The sequence below is a fragment of the Ursus americanus genome, chromosome 21 (genome assembly GCF_024610735.1).
Source record: "Ursus americanus isolate L20-20 chromosome 21, mUrsAme1.1.p, whole genome shotgun sequence".
In the NCBI taxonomy this organism is placed as follows: Eukaryota; Metazoa; Chordata; class Mammalia; order Carnivora; family Ursidae; genus Ursus; species Ursus americanus.
Window position 1 is genome coordinate 22,621,742 of NC_142147.1, and position 16,107 is coordinate 22,637,848.

At 47.3% G+C, this 16,107-nt stretch overlaps 1 protein-coding gene and 1 pseudogene across 7 annotated transcripts in view; one reads left to right on the top strand and one right to left on the bottom strand.

Annotated features, from left to right (window-relative positions):
- Window positions 1–4,359: 4,359 nt before the first annotated feature.
- The window catches only part of GFOD2 (Gfo/Idh/MocA-like oxidoreductase domain containing 2), a 38,227-nt gene continuing 26,479 nt past the window's right edge, over window positions 4,360–16,107 (bottom strand). For 6 of the 7 annotated variants that reach the window (XM_045814958.2, XM_045814959.2, XM_045814957.2 and 3 more), the window contains 2 exons: window positions 14,288–14,633; window positions 4,360–5,926 (listed from right to left, as the gene is read on the bottom strand). In XM_045814958.2, the coding sequence (XP_045670914.1) occupies window positions 5,028–5,926; window positions 14,288–14,546 (1,158 nt within the window). In that variant the 5' untranslated portion in view covers window positions 14,547–14,633 and the 3' untranslated portion in view covers window positions 4,360–5,027. The remainder of the gene's footprint in view (window positions 5,927–14,287; window positions 14,634–16,107) is intronic. The other variant, XM_045814961.2, reaches the window with a different exon arrangement.
- LOC148108230 (ATP synthase F(0) complex subunit C2, mitochondrial pseudogene) lies at window positions 9,238–10,697 on the top strand (annotated as a pseudogene).

The following is a 16,107-nucleotide window of genomic DNA, read 5'->3' on the forward strand; positions in this document are numbered from 1 at the left end:
CAGATGAACCTGAAGGTCAGACAGGATAACAGTGGGGATGCAGAGGGAGGTGATAAGGAGAAACTTGGGGCAGAGAAAGGGAAGGGATGGCTAGGTCACAGCAAGCAGGTTCTGGGCCTGCATTTGGTCTGACCTCGAGGGCCCAACACTTCGGATCTCCCATTGAGGTGTCAGAGTTCGTTTGCCTGCCCCAAGAGTGGCATCTTTGGAATGTTTCCCACTTACTGGAGACCACATCTGGACCAGACTTGGCCCCCAAGGTGGCCCTGCTAACAGAGGCATCGCTGCCTTTTTCCTGGCAGCCAGGGGGTGGTGGTGAATGTGAATGTTCTCCCTGGAGCCTTGCAGCTAAGCCACTGGATAACCACAAATAGGCGAAAGCTTAAGAGGCAGCCAGGGCTGGCCGTCTTGGAAACCCTCATATCCTGCTGCCTCCTGGTCCTCCTGCATGGCCCTCATATACCTTAAACATAGGGATTTCCAAATTAAACGAATAACTTCTCCCTCCAATCTGCTTTTCTTCCCGTGTCTCATCTGCACAGCTGTTGAAGCCAAAATCCTGGGTGTCACTCCAGACCCCATCTTGTTCTTTGCTCATTCTTTACTCCTACAAGCTAATCAGGCATCAAGTGCATGTACCCTCTAGGCTGAGAGCCTCTCAGATCCCATGGTCAGCACCCCTGCCCTGGCACACTGTTATCCTCAGGTGACAGCGCACTGTTCTCCCTGCTTGTGGTCCCTTGCCCAACCAATCCACCCAGTGATCCTGCTACCCACACACCTGAACCCGATCTTGTCGCTTCCCTTCTAGCATCTTGCGCCTCTTGCCCCAGCTGCCTTAAAACTTTTCAGTGGCTTCCTGTTAAGTCCCTGACCAGCCACATCTTTCTTACTTTTACTCTCTGCACGTGGGGCTTCCCCTGCCTAAAATGCTTTTATGCCTTTACCCCTCCACCTGGCTATTGCACTCTTAGCTCGAAGACTCGGGGGAACTTTGCTTCTACCACCCAGTGTTGCCCTGTGTCGTAGCATTTACATACCACTGCTGTTGTGGGTTTTAACTGTTTTTGGGACTAGGCTGTGAACTGCCAAAGGGCGTTTGTCACTGCACTGCACCCACCTAACAGAGGGCCCCCATAAAAGGCACAAAGATAAGGAGACTAAGGTGGGTTGCTGAGGAAGCTGCAGACGATAGGTCAGGATCTGAAAGGCTGAGGCCATCCAAAGTCCAGAACCATCTGTGGAGCCCTTCGAATAATGGCCTGGCAAGATCACTGGGTTCCCTGCTCAGCGGGGAGTCCGCTTCTCCCTCTCCCTCTGCCCCTGTTGTGCTTTCTTTTTTGCTCTGCTCTCTCTCAAATAAATAAATTCCTAAAAAAAAAAAAAAAAAAAAAAAAAAAAAGTTAACTGAGCTTGACTGCCTCACTTTATGGTTGAGGAAGCAGAGGCCTTGAGTGAAGTGGCTTTGCAGGAGATCATACCCTGGACACCAGGGAGACACTGCCCTTTCCTGAACCCTGCAGATCTGGACCTGAGGACTCTGGCTAAGGCCTGACCCAAGAAGGCCGAGCGTCTACTTTCTGTGTGGTCTCCAGGACTGGAGGTGTGAGCCAGGCCAGCACTGACAAGGAAGCTCTGTTCCGCTCTTCCAACAGGTGATGTAGGAAATACTCAGTAATCACCAAAGAAAGAACTGATCTACATTTGCAGGTCTATTTCCTGACACACTTATCTAAGCTGGGTGGGTGAGAGTAGTCACAGAAAGGAACAAGTCACTACTATTGTTCCTAAAAGCTCACTCTAGGGGCACCTGGGTGGCTCAGTCAGTTGAGCATCTGCCTTAGGGTCAGGTTATGATTCCAGGGTCCTGGGATTGAGCCCTGCATCACGCTCCCTGTTAGCAGGGAGTCTGCCTCCCCCTCAGCTCATGCTCTAACAAATAAAATCTTAAAAAAAAAAAAAATTAAAAGCTCACTCTAAGGGGGAAATGCTGAGTGTAATGCAAGGAGATAGGTGCCACAGAAGAGGAGAGGACCAAGGCTGTGGGACCTCAGTTGGGGAGGAAGAGCTGCCATTTTGCCTGGGGAAGCAAAGAGGCAGTCCTCCAGCTGACTCCTGAAGGAGAGTTGGGTGGTGTTCCAAGCAGAGGACACGCCAGGGAAAAGCCTTGTTTATGCTGAAGGTGTCAGCCCCATGCAGGAGGGCCATTTAGCATTGCTGAAGCAGAGGCATGGCCACCAGGAGACCAGGGTGGGCAGTTCTGGAGTGATGAGAAGAGGTGTAGGCAAGGAGGGATCTTGGCCCGGCATTCTGGAGAGGTCACTTGGGCAGGAGTAAGAAGGACAAAATGAGGAAGGGAAACTGGGGACAGGGAGGTAAGGAGACTGCTACGTTGATTACTGATTTGAGTATGAGACCTACATTTGGTTGGGGGTTGAGAAATAAGCAATAGGTATTTTGGAAGTTCTTTTCTGGTTGCTCTTAGAGAGAGGAAAAGTGAACTGCATTTGCAGTGGCCTGGAAAACCTTAACCTACTCTGCCCCAAGGAAGATCCTGACATTCAGGCACGTGGTCCTGGGAGCTGATGCTGCCTTCCTCCAGGAGGGGGCGCTGCAGGACAAGCCTGGATCCGCAAGCAGGCACAGTCACCCCCGAGGACCAGAACCCTGCTGGCTCCCTTGGCCACAGGCATTCAGGCTACTTCAAGGTGCATCTCCTCCCTGGGACCAACCCAAGAAATATATGATGGTAAAGATGTCTGAGGGGTAGCCATGGACGTAGGCTCTGGGGAGTATCAACAGAGGACCCCAGGGTCCTCACAAAAGTAGCTCTGCACCAAGCCCACTGCCACTTGCCCTAGGACTTCTGGATACCTGTCTTTGTAAACAAGGGATTTGCTGTAGAGCCCCATGAAGCCTCAGAAGTGCCACTGTGGGTAACCTGGCTCTTTCTTAAGTAGGACCACCTGAGTCATGTACAATGGACACTTGTGCTTTCTTAGTAAATCCCCCAATTTAGGAAGGACCCCATCATCCTATTAACACACAGAGGGACTGACCTGGAGCTGAGCTGATCACTCCAGGAAGAGAGCAGCCTCTTCCTTAATTTTTTTTTTTTTTAAAGTAGGCTCCTCACAAAACATGGAGCCCAGTGTGGGGCTTAGAACTCACGACTCTAAGATCAAGACCTGAGCTGAGATCAAGTGTCCGACACTCAACTGACTGAGCCACCCAGGCGCCCCAAGCAGCCTCTTTCGAAACTTTACCAGCATCCTGCCTTGCAGGCTCTCTCTGCAGTCCACCTCCTAGCTGAGGCCTGATGCAGAGAGAAGGCAGTAACCTGGGTGGGGGCCTGAGTGGGAAGGGGCAGTGCCTCACTCTCTGAGATCTGCAAGTGCTGGGGAAAGAGTTGCTCATCCCTCTCTGTAGTGGGATGACCCTGACCAGGCTCCTTCCTGGCTCTATCACTTGTAACTTATAGGAGGCAAGGAACTTTGCCTCTCTCTGCCTCACTTTTCTGATCTCTATAATGAGAATATTAATAGTGGTACTATTGGCATGCAAGCAGCACACTCCCCAACACTAGCCACTGCTATTTTATCTCACAAGGACAAGGTCTAAAACCAGGACAACACACAGGAAAATCGGCCTGATGACTTCTAGAAAGGGTGCCAAGAGGAAGAGGGAGACTTCCCTGAGCCTGCCTTTCTCTGGCAAGGAGCCCAGGGCAAGGAAGAGAGAGGGAAGTTTAAAGAAGGGAAGAGCTGGGTCTAGGCCTAATCTGGGCGGGCTGGCAGAGGAAACAAATGGGGGTGTGTGTCCTTTCCCCCCACCCACCTCACCTCTGACATGCTTAAAAGGCAGGTCCCAGTGTAGAACAGTGAATAAAAGCAAGGCTGGTGACTGGCTGTCTGGGCCAGGCAGTGTTGGGCTGCACCCACTCAATGAGGCAATACGTGGAGCCTTCCTCTAGTTCATTCCATCCAGGTTCTCTGAGACCACTCCTCACTTCCCCTCTAAGGATCCCCAGAGCCAAATCCATGGTTGCAAGAACAGAACTCTTCCTGACCTCTAGCCCAGGAAGATCCCAAACTCTCCCTATCTCCCTGGGACAGCAGGCATGACAGGCACAAATTAGGAAGTCTTGAGTCCTGTTGTCTGAGAAAAGACTTTTCCTTGGAGGGCTCCTGGGATTCAGTCTAAAGGGGATACACTCACTAGATCGTGATGGATCCAAAGCAGGCCAGAGCTGCCGTGGAGCCATAAGGAAAGAGAAAAATATAAATAGTCTACAACAATAAACAAGCCTTTCATTATTAAAGAAACCCAACTTACCAAACAACCGACAACCACATGAGATAGTGTCAGACATTCTGATTTATTTATTAACATTTATCAGATATTCCAGAACCCTCCCTATCTCCTCTCTGCCAAGTCAGGGGCCCTCTGCCCCAGGTCAACAGCCCCTGACAGCTTACCTAATGAAGAAGCCCTCCTCCCTGCCAGGGAAGGGGCAGCCTAGAGGCTGGAAGGGCCTGGTCATATGGGAAGGAGGGCAGGTACGGATCCCTGAGGGATGACTCAATGCCCTCACCATTCCTGAGATGCCCTAGCCCAGGAAGGGCATGAAAACAAGGCTTCTTGTCATTTTTCCTCAGGCTGAGGAATCAGCCAAGCTGGGTCCTTGCTGTGCCTCCTCACCTAGTTAGGACCACAAATAGGCGAAAGCAGCCTCCAAGTCAAGCTCTGGCTGGCTCTGCTCATCAGCATGACTGCAGAGGCCGGGGGACAGTGGCACCCCGGGTACACTGTGCTAGCCCTCAGCTACATCACTACCCCACAAGTCTGAGGAGTAAATAAGCACTGCAGGGGGCGTTTTCCCAGGGCCACCCTGGGCTTCACCTGGACCTGCCCAAGTTGACTGGTGAAGTGAAAGACACTGTCTATGCTACGGCCAAGCCCTCCCGTCTCAGCTTCTGGTCCCTCCCCAGCCCCTCTGCCCCATGGCAGGGAGCCCACGTGCGGGCTCACAGGTTATTCCGCTGGAGCGCCTCACAGAGGTTCTGGTTGGTATCGGGTTCTTCCGTCAGCACCTCCACAGCCTCCCACTCCCCGGATCTGCTCGACTTTTTGATGGCATCCACCACACTCTGCATGTACAGCCCATCCTCAAACGAGGCGGCCATCGAGACAGGGGTGTGGTCCCATGTGCGGCGGTCCCCCTGCCCCTGGAAGGACTGGCGCAGGGCCTGCACCATGTAGACCATGCCCTTCAGGTAGAGCAGCGGGACATCCTGGGGCCCCTGCTCGGGCAGCCCTGCTCCCACAGCCAGCGAATCCCTCAGGAGCAGTTCCTCTTGCGTGGCAGAGTTCTTCTGCCCGTAGAGGTCCGCTCCTCGGGCAACGAGGCGTCCTGCAGAGCCCACCACCATGACCTCATGCACAAAGGCACCTGGCATGTTGAAGTTAAGTGTTACTGTGCTGCATACGCCCCCACCCATGAGCATCTGGAAGAAGCAGAAGTCATCACTGGTGACGTGCCGGATGCCACGGATGGCTGCATTCTGCCTCACAAAGGTCTTGAGCAGCCCATGCACCTTTTCAGCTCTGCGGCCGGTCAGGTGGGTCAGCAGGTCCACAATGTAGGTGCCCATGGTGTGCAGGCCCCCGCCACCCATGAGCTCATCACAGATCCAGCCGTAGTTGGGGCTGAGCAGGCTGCCTGAGTAGATGCGGGCATCGCAGATCATGACTGCGCCCACGTAGTGCTCCGCGATCAGCTGCTTCATGCGCACAAAGGCCGGCAGGAAGCGCAGCACGTTCCCCACCAGGCTCATCAGCTGCGGGTAGTAGCGTGAGGCAGTCACCATCCGGAAGGCATCCACTGAGGTTGCCGCTTTCTCACAAACCACATTCTTCCCAATACCTAAGGACAAAACACACCAGAAAAATCTCAAAGTTCCAAGAGATTTACACTGGGGGAAAATCTTTTCCTGAAGGCACATGAACTCCGGAAAGCCTATTATCAGATGGGGGCCTGGGACAAGAGGGAAGGCGATGGCTTGGATAAAATGGTACACCATGACTCGGACTGGAGAACAAGTTATAGGCTGGAGAAAGACAAGTAAATTCTTAAGGGAAAACGAAAGTTCTTAAGGGAAAATGAAAGGAGTAGAGGCAGAAGGTACAAACCAGGAATGGGAAGTAAACGGAGGTATGATGGATAATTTAATGTGCCAACCTGGCTAGGCCGTGGTGTCCATCAAATACCAGTATGGACACTGCTGGGAAGGTATTTTTTTTTAGGTGTGATTAGCATGTAAACCAGTAGATTTTGAGTACATCAGATCACCCTCCACAATCTGGGTGGGTCTCATCCAATCAGTTAAAGGTCTTAGGTCTTAAGCTAAAAGACTGAGGCTCCATGGAGAGGAAGGAATTCTGCCTCCAGACTCAAGTCTGCAACATCAACTCTTGCTGGAATTTCCATCTTGTTGTCCTGCCCTGCAGATTTCAGATAAATCACATGAGCTGATTCCTTAAAATAAATTTCTCCCTCTATGTATCTTCATTGGTTTTCTCTGGAGAACACTGCCTAATACACGTGGGCTGGAGTACATGGGCATGCCTATGTAGTTTCATACATTTATTAGATCATCAGCTTGGGGCAAAAGTGTCTAATCTATATTCTAGCAGATGGGCTTTGCACTTGCAGTTATAACTACAGAAAGGGCTCTACAATTTCCCAAAGACTGTTCTCTAAAAACACTGGTCCAACAAGTTAGTGTAGTCAAAAAGGTCAGAAAATGTTTTGTTAGGCTCTAGAAGGAGGGGAAAGGGAACAAAAATATTCCTTCTGCCCTCATGACTGTTCTGAGTATACTGCAGCTGGGATGTACTGAGAGAGCAAAACAAGGCTAGAAAAAGCCCTGAAGAGAGTGAGCTAGAAGACTGAGCAGCTTCCATATTAGGAAGCAGAAAGGATAAATACTCTTCCATGTTTTAAGATGAAAGCTCATGAGGGTATGGACAGTCACAAGACACCAACACCGGGATATTCCTGTGAGCTTGGGGTGGTTTGAATGGAAGTCCTATGTTAATACCTCCACAGATGTAGAGGTGGGGGCAAAGCAAGGGCAGAGGTCCTTGCACTCAGGTCTGGCAGGAAGCAGCCCCGCAAGGAGAGGAGTACCTGACTGTTTTCATGATCTGCTCTTGGACAGTCTCCAATATTTCCCTACACACGTGGATTTTAGGATTAGGGACTGGAGAATCACAATACTGGGTGACCATTTGGCCACCTGGCTGCAGAACATTTATGGCTGCGGGAATAATGAGGAATATTAGGGAAATATTGGGGGAAATATTTCCCCCAATAGGGAAATAATAAGGAAATTAGATTCTCAGACATAAATACCCCATCTGAGGGCTGTAGCTCTGACCAACCCAGAAACTACCTGCTGTAACTATTCACTGCAGGGATTGGGTAAGACACTGCAGCATGGGGCAGAGGAGATGGGGTAGGGGGGAAAGAACTTTTGTGGCTGCTGGGAGTTTAGTAATGATAAAACCAGGATAAGGAATCTCTGTTCCATGCCAAGAGAGGTCAGGGAAGGCAGAGAGACCTCCCTTCTTGAGCCCAAACAATAGGAATGCTTTTGAACTTAGGAACCGGTAGTATTATCTGTATGGGAGCTAAAGGCTATCTTGAGTTAAACAGGCTCCTGCAGGCCCACTGCACATGGCCTTTAACTTTAGAAACCCTGGGTTGCCCTGAAAGACATACTTATTTAAGTTATCTAGCATTCTTGCTAGGATGTCAAAGGAGAGATCAGAGAAGCTAGGAACTGCTTTTTGTTAAAAGGGAGTTGGAAAAGCATGGATGCTGAATGCTTATTAGCTCAGATTTTTTGAAGTATGAACAAATTTCAAGCTACAATCCTTTCACCAGCTCATACTCCCCAGATTTCCCAGGAGTGACGTGCCCTTGAACACCAGAGGCCCAGAGAGGCTGCCCCAGAATACCTCTGTTCTCTGTTAACGGAGCACCGCTTCAGAGCTCCAGGACCACGACACCCTTGTCAGCCAATCTAGAGGCATGAGACTAGAGAAAGGAGACTTGGAACAGTAGGCAGAGAAGCAGCTCAGGAAGAGCACCGCTTTTGTGTTTTACAAAACCCAGGAAATCTACTTTGGGGGCAGGGTACAAAAAAGGTTCTGCCACTAGAAAAATAAGTTTGAAAGCCACAAGACTGAATGACTCTTGCCTACCCTTTCTTGGGTCACTGGTCCTTGTGAGCCCCCTGGGTCACACCACCAGACTGGGCGTGCATGAGTAGAATCTGTGTGCCAGGCCCTGTGCTGAGCACTGGGGATATAACACTGGGTTTGGTCTTCACTTTCAGAGAACTTAAGAGTTTAGTGGGAGAGATAGCCACTAATCAAATTACCATATAAATACACATAGAACTGTACTTGTGATCAATGCAACGAAGATTACATAAATGGTAAAATGAGAGCATCTACCAAGAAACTGACCTTGACTGGAGGGTCAGAGACGATGTCCCCAGAGATTAAATTATTTGGGCTAGACTCTTTGAGGAATAATCTCTTGTTATTTCACAAGCCCATGGGAAAGGGTTGGCAAATGCAGTGTTTTTCTAATGAAGCACACTACTGCCAAGAACTGGGCAAAGAAACCTACCTTTTAGTGACAGATTTAAGAAAACATTCAATTGTGGCAAAAATGTTGGGGCATTTTGCACGCTAGAATATATTTTTCTGAACCACTTCTAAACTGAGAAATAAAACATGTTAGGGTCCCTCCCTCTCCTTTAAGGAACTCATGGAAAAGCTTTAAGGATGGCACTGGAGGCAAAAGAAGATGGGAAAAAAAAGTTCAAACAAAAGTAGAAAATAAGATGCCACAAAAAGCTGTGATGTGAAGAGGACAACTCTGGAGGCTAAGTCCAAGAATGAATTTTAGGAAACCACCAATAAGAGTGAGGGCAAGAAACAGTCTTTATGGGGACACCTGGTGGCTCAGTCAGCTAAGCATCTGCCTTAGGCTCAGGTCATGATCCCAGGGTCCTGGGATTGAGCCCCGAGTCGGGCTCCCTGCTCAGTGGGAGTCTGCTTCTCCCTCTCCCTCTGCGGCTCCCCCTTGGCTTGTGCTCTCTCGCTCACTCTCTCTCTCAAATAGATAAGATCTTAAAAAAAAGAAAAGAAAGAATCTTTATGGCCTCACAGGTGAGGTAGCATCTAAAGATGTAATAAGCTGAGGAATATGTATTCCTACAGCAGTGAGACTTAATGAGATGTAACGCTAATGTTCCTGGGCCTTGGTTTCTTTCACTGAAAAGGAAGACCTGGATTAGATCAGTGGTTCTCAGTCCCTGGTGTGTGTCAGAATCACTTAGAAGGTTTCTTTGAACACAGACTGCCAGGCCTCACCCAGAGATTCAGAAGGTCTGGGCCGGGTCCTGAGAATCTGGATTTATAACAAGTTCCCACATGATGCTGATGCTGCTGGTCTGAGAATCACACTCTGAGTACCGCTGGACTGGAGGCTCTCTCCACAGAGCCCGTAGGCCTGACATTTCTATGATTTTATGCATGTGAATGCCAGGAGAAAACACAGTACTACTAACCAGTATGAAAAATTTTAGGAGAAGAATATATAATCTGTCATATATGTTGTTTTTTTTTCCTAATGTAATCTCTACGTTCAGCATGGAGCTCCAACTCACAACCCCGAGATTTAAGAGTCGCATGCTCTGACTGAGCCAGCCACGCACCCCACTGTCATAGATGTCTTCACAGCTGCAAATCTCTATCAGTATTTCTCAGTCTCTAAGATTTATCTTTTATAATGCTTAGCACAGCATAATGCAAGGAGGATCCTTAACTAGGGGCGCCTGGGTGGCACAGCGGTTAAGTGTCTGCCTTCGGCTCAGGGCGTGATCCCGGCGTTATGGGATCGAGCCCCACATCAGGCTCCTCCGCTATGAGCCTGCTTCTTCCTCTCCCACTCCCCCTGCTTGTGTTCCCTCTCTCGCTGGCTGTCTCTATCTCTGTCGAATAAATAAAATCTTTTTTTTTTTTTTAAAAGGAGGATCCTTAACTAAACAGAGTCTTCAGATGATTGTGATAAATTTCTCCCAGGTTCAAGATCTGATCTGATCAAAGCTGATCTAGAATTAAGAGTATGTCAATAGCTATATATCTAAGTAATTATATCTTTTTTTCTCCTAGCTCTTTAGAAAGACTTGAGGATCATTCTGTCTGTCTTCTCTGTGCAAGGGTGTCTCCAACTCCTTCTTGGTCAGGAGCACCTCTCAGGTGTTGAGCCGATCACTGTCTGCAATGGAACTAACCACCAGAAACAAAGACAGATGAGAGCCTCAGCAGCTTGGCAGCCCCACATCTCCCGACCTTATTCCTAGCCACAGCTTCTGAACCACCGCCACTTCAAGGGATATTGACATAGCAGCCAAATCCATTGGGCCTGCCAAGGTAGGGGTGGCTGGCTCTGAGGCTGGAACTGGCACTATGCTTGGGAGCCTCATCATTCGTTATGCTGGGAACCACTCTCTGAAGCAACAGCTCTTCTCCAATGCCACTCTGGGTTTGCCCTCTTGGGGGCCTTAGGGCTCTTTTGCCAGATGGTGGCCTTTCTCATCCTCTTCACCATGTGAGGAGCCTTCTCCACCTCCCATAGGTCTTTCTCCTGTGTCTCATCTGCACTGTAAGCTCCTTTTCCTATACCTACTCAGCCAGTCTGGGGAAAGTGGTTGGCTTAGGGTTTGACAGAGGGAAGACAAATACTGTATTAGTAAGAAAAACTTAAAAAATAATAATAAAAAAAGGATTTATTTATTTGAGAGAGAAAGAAAAAGCACGCACGTGAGCAGGGGTGGGTGGCTGGGCAGAGGGAGAGAGAATCTGGACCAGACCCCCTGCTGAGTGCAGAACCTTGATCTCACTACCAGTTAATGACCTGAGCCAAACCAGGAGTCAGATTCTCAACAACTGAGCCACCCAGGTGCCCTGAAAAAATGAAAAATTTTTAAAAATTAAAAAAAAAAGAAAAAAGAAAAAAAGACTGAGGATCTAGCCTGTATCCTTAATGAAAAACAAGAGACACAGACCTAGTAACAGGGAGGCAAAAAAAAAAGGGGAGAGACTATATGGGAAAAACAGAAAAATATACTTTCATGCATATATAGAGAGACTCATACATGGGAATACCCTGTTAGGGGAAATGGCAGTGAGAGTCTTTTGGGATATTGATTCTGAGGACTTTTAAATATGCTGCATTTTTGCAATTATCAATCCATGTGCCGGTCCTGTTTCCCATCTAACCTGTGTACAAGAACCAAATACTTCCAGAGTTTTACAGGTGGGAAGAAAGGGCCCTGCTTTCAAAGCATTAATTTAAACATGGTTCATGAACCTACAAAAAAGTTTTTCGTATCTGAGATGGCTCACAATGCTTAGTTTCATTTGTAGGCTACATTCAACTCAGCGAACATTTATCTAATGAATATCCAGAGGAGAATCCTACTATTTTAAAAATGAATTTAACTTAAGGGCAACTGACCGGCTCAGTTGGAAGAGCATACAACTCTTGATCTTGGGGTTATGAGTTCGAGCCCCACACTGGGTATAGAAATTACTTAAAAATAAAATCTTAATAAAATAAAATGAAATGAAATAAATTTAACATAAACAAATCTGCTCTTCTGCTTCAGACAACAGGAAATCCCTTGTGTTGTGAGGCCAATGTCTTTCTTGGTCAGCACTTGGAGGTAGTCATGGATCATATTGGAAAGGCCAAAAGGGGCAGGAATTGAGACCCCTATTTAATAGGAGCCCAGAGAGTTTGAAAGGAATAGAAATAAGATCACAAGTGGGGTCTGATCTCAGGCACCTGGCTGGCTCAGTGGGTGGAGCGTGCCACTCTTGATATCTGGGTTGTGAGTTTGAGCCCCACAATGGGTGTAGAGATTACTTAAAAAAAAAAAAAAAAATCTTATAAAAAAAGAAGGGTCTGATGGAAAGTTCAGTATGCTGTTCTGCCTACAGCAGTTCCTATACTCACACCCAGTACTTTGTTTGGGAAAACTGGAGGAGTTCTCCTGGCCATTTCCACAAGTGCTTAAGTCAAGTGAGAATTCTCAATCAAAAAAAAAAAAAAAAAAAAAAAAAAAAAAAAGAGGGGTGCCTGGGTGACGCAGTCGGTTAAACATGGGACTCTTGATTTCAGCTCCAGTTATGATCTCATGGGTTATGAGATCGAGCCCTGCGTAGAGCTCCATGCTCAGCAGGGAGTCTGTTTGGGATTCTCTTTCCCCCTGCCCCTCCCCCCCACACCTGTGCTCTTGCTCCGTCTCTCTAAAATAAATGAACAAATCTTAAAAAAAAAAGTGGAAGGTCACAGGGAGTGAACTTCATGTTCACAATATGCTCAGCAACTCCTTTGGGGTTTGAGTGGGCAGTACCTGAAGGCAGGTCCAGCTGACATGAGCTCTCCCAGACCTACCAACCTGGCCCTGGGGCTGTATGCCTACAACAGACCAAAGACTCTCATTCACACACTCTACCTCCTGACAACAGAGATGCAGAGAGAAGACAGAGACCCTGCTTCACCAAGGGCTGAGACATAAGATCCCAGAAGTCTCTGGTCATCCCTGTCCTTCCTGTTTATATGAAAAGCAAGTCCAGCATTTTCCTGTACCAGGAACCAGAAAACAGCAGGCTTTTAGCCAAAGAACCCTGGGGTTTTCTCTTTCTTCCTACATAGCTTAGTAATGCTTTCTGTGGGAACCCTAAAATCCAAGAAGACTGAGAGTCTCTAGAACTCTGCCTCTGGATATACTTGTTCTCACCAGCCTGCATTCAGGCCACAGGGATGGCAAGAAATCAAATGACCATGGTAGCTGGATCCCTGTACACTAGCCCTCTGTCAAAGTATTGGCTTAGGCCTACTTCTAAACTAAATCTGAAAGCCGTTACCTGCCCTCCAAAGAATCTAGTGACTAGTGAATAGTTCCAGTGTCACACATCTTTAGACACTGCTCTCTGAAAAAGACAAACCAACTACAATACTTGGCCAAAATGCACATGCCCCCAAATCAACCACCAGCCTCATGTTCTTGCTCACTCCAATGAACATTTATCTTTACCAACACACTGGGCCAGAGGTGACAGACATCCTTTTCTCCTCAGAACAAGGGAGACAAGTAGCAGAGGCTTGGACTCTACACCATGGTAGTGGCCAGGAGGAGTGGTCAAGCCTGATGGCATACCAGTTCCTGGGCCCAGAGATCTCTGACTGCATCAGAGAAGTATGTTGCTCCTATCACCTTACATAAAACAACTTCTCTGTCAATTAATTATATGCTCCCTGAATTGTTACCAAGGTCTTTTCTCATCTACTTTGTAATGTGTGTGACCTCTAGTCTCTTCAATTGAACTGTGAAATCTGAAGGCAGGCAGGGCTCTGATCCAACACTGCTTTGAATGTACAGAAAGACATCAGGACAGTACCTGGCACAGAGAAGGCATTAAAAAAAAAAGTAACTGCTGGATGAATATTTACTGGCTTGTCTTCCTATTCAGTTAGATTCTGATTTACATAAGAAAAAGAGAAAAAAGGCACCTACAGTTGACAGGAAAGAGAAGCCCAAAAGAAACTGCAGGACAACAGCTCAGTAAGGCCTGCCCAGTCTACTGCTTCCCAAGCGGGCCAAGATGTGAGCAGGCAGTCCTGTGGACCCTGTCAGAGAGCCTTCCTGCCTTCCGGCATACAAGATGGCAAAATCTGGCAGCAAGGGTGTGCACTCAATCTGGCAAAAGACTGACAGAACAGGGGAAACGGCAGCCTTGCTACACACCCTCCTCTCCTCTCTGAGGTGCTGCCTGCCTCAGAAATGGGAGAACACACACATCAGCCACCATCAATTTCCTACTGCCCAAGTCTTTGAACTCTGACTTCAAACAGGCCAACTTTACACTGTGTAAAATGTCTGTGTGCTGCCAAAGCGAGTACCACATTGCACGACATATAATAATCTCTAGCCCCTGTGACAGGACAACCCTTAAGGCGCTTGCTTCATTTTTGCTCAGAGAGTTAGTTATGGAGGTGAGGAAGGCTGGAGCATTTCCTCCCACAGCTGTAACATGCCCCCAGTGTGCCCTCCCCAGCACAGAGGAGAGCAGTGACACGCAAGGACCACCCAGAGGGACACACAACCTGCCCTTGCTATGGCCTGACTGTCCATACCTAGTGCCTTCACAGATATTTGCCGGGTCAGTGGAGGGGGGATATTGATGCACACAAGATCCACGTCTTGATGCAGCAAGACATCATCGGTCCGGCTGGTGTAGAAGGTGATGTTCATCTCCTCGGCAAGCTGCTTTGCCTCCTCCTCAGTCTTCCCCCACAGGGCCTCCACGGTGAACCCTTCTGCCCTCAGCAGTGGGACCAGAACCCGGGCGGAGCTGCCGGTCCCAAACACGCCCACTCCTGGGAGCATCTTCATGCCGGTTTCTCTGTTCACCAACTCATCTCCTCACAAGAGCCTCCAGCATGAATACGACCTTCCCACAGTCCTGGTCAAATATGGCTCCTGGAACAGCAAGCATTATACTGGCTATTAGTGGACGGCACACTCAGCTGAGGCTACCTCCTGGACTTATTGGGAAGCAACAAGTTCTCTGCCACAAAAGCACAAATGAAATACTGCTCCAAAATGAAAAGCTGCAAAAATTTCCCCATGGAGACTTAAGGATATTAGCAATATTCATTTACTGTTAGGAGGAAGAATGAAAACCAAGTAAAGCTGAGTTCAAATCTCTGTTCTGTTCCTTAATGTTTTGTGTGACTCTGGTCCAACCATTTAACCATCAGGGCCATAACTGTGTAAGTTCATGATTCTATGATATTATATTGGAAAAAGGAAAAGATTGGAAACAAAAACCAGTACAAGCTGGAAGAGAACTACCTAGGTTCTATGCAGATTATAAATTAAAAATTTATGGTAGCAAGCATAGGAAAGTATTCATTATAAACAAAAAATAACCAAAAAAATGTTTCCAACTACCAAACTGGCAAGAGTAACAGGAAGTTTAAAATGTTATTTTTTGTATTAAGATATTCACTCCAACATTAACTATGATAAGTGAAAAACTGGGAAACAATCTATACGTTCAATAACAGTAATGGGTAAGGTAAATAACACTGTGAAGCCACAGCAAACTGAGGAGGGGGGCTAGAATGCCCTCAATGACCTGAAAGATATCACCATATAGTCATTGAAAAGGGCGAAAACAAAACAATAGGTGAAGTATGAGATCTATTTTTTTAAAGCACAAAAGAAGTATATATGAATGACAATATACAAGGATATCGATAATATTATTTGTAAACATATTTCACACATGACATTAGAAGGACCAGAATACACCTGAATTTCATAATGATTACTCAAGTTGATGGGATTATGGATGATTTTTGTTTTCAAACTTTGCCAAATTTTCTACAATGAATATGTCTTATTGTGGAATTTTTACTTATCACAAAGGTTATCAAATGAAATAAAGGGGCCCCTGGGTGGCTCAGCTGGTTAAGCAACTGCCTTTGGCTCATGTCATGATCTCGGGGTCCTAGGATCGAGCCCTGAGTCGGGCTCCCTACTCAGTGAGAGTCTGCCTCTCCCTCTCCCTTTGCCCCTCTCCCTAGCTTGTGCTCTCTCTCTCAAATGAATAAATAAAATCTTTAAAAAAATAAATGAAATAGAGAATGAAACTAACTAAAGTCTGGACATTGAGGAGGCCATGTGATGTAATGAGCACTGGGTATTATATAAGACTGATGAATCACAGGCCTGTACCTCTGAAACCAATAACACATTATATGTTAATTAACTTAATTTAAATGAAAAAAGTTTTAAAAACTTAACAAAAACAAAACAAACTAAACAACAACAACAATAAAACTAACAAAAGTCATTCTGGAAACTAAGATGAGATTTAGGTATGTTCAGGGTAATCCGGTTTCCCTATTCAGCAGCCCATCTGCTGAACCAGTGGCCCCCACTCTGG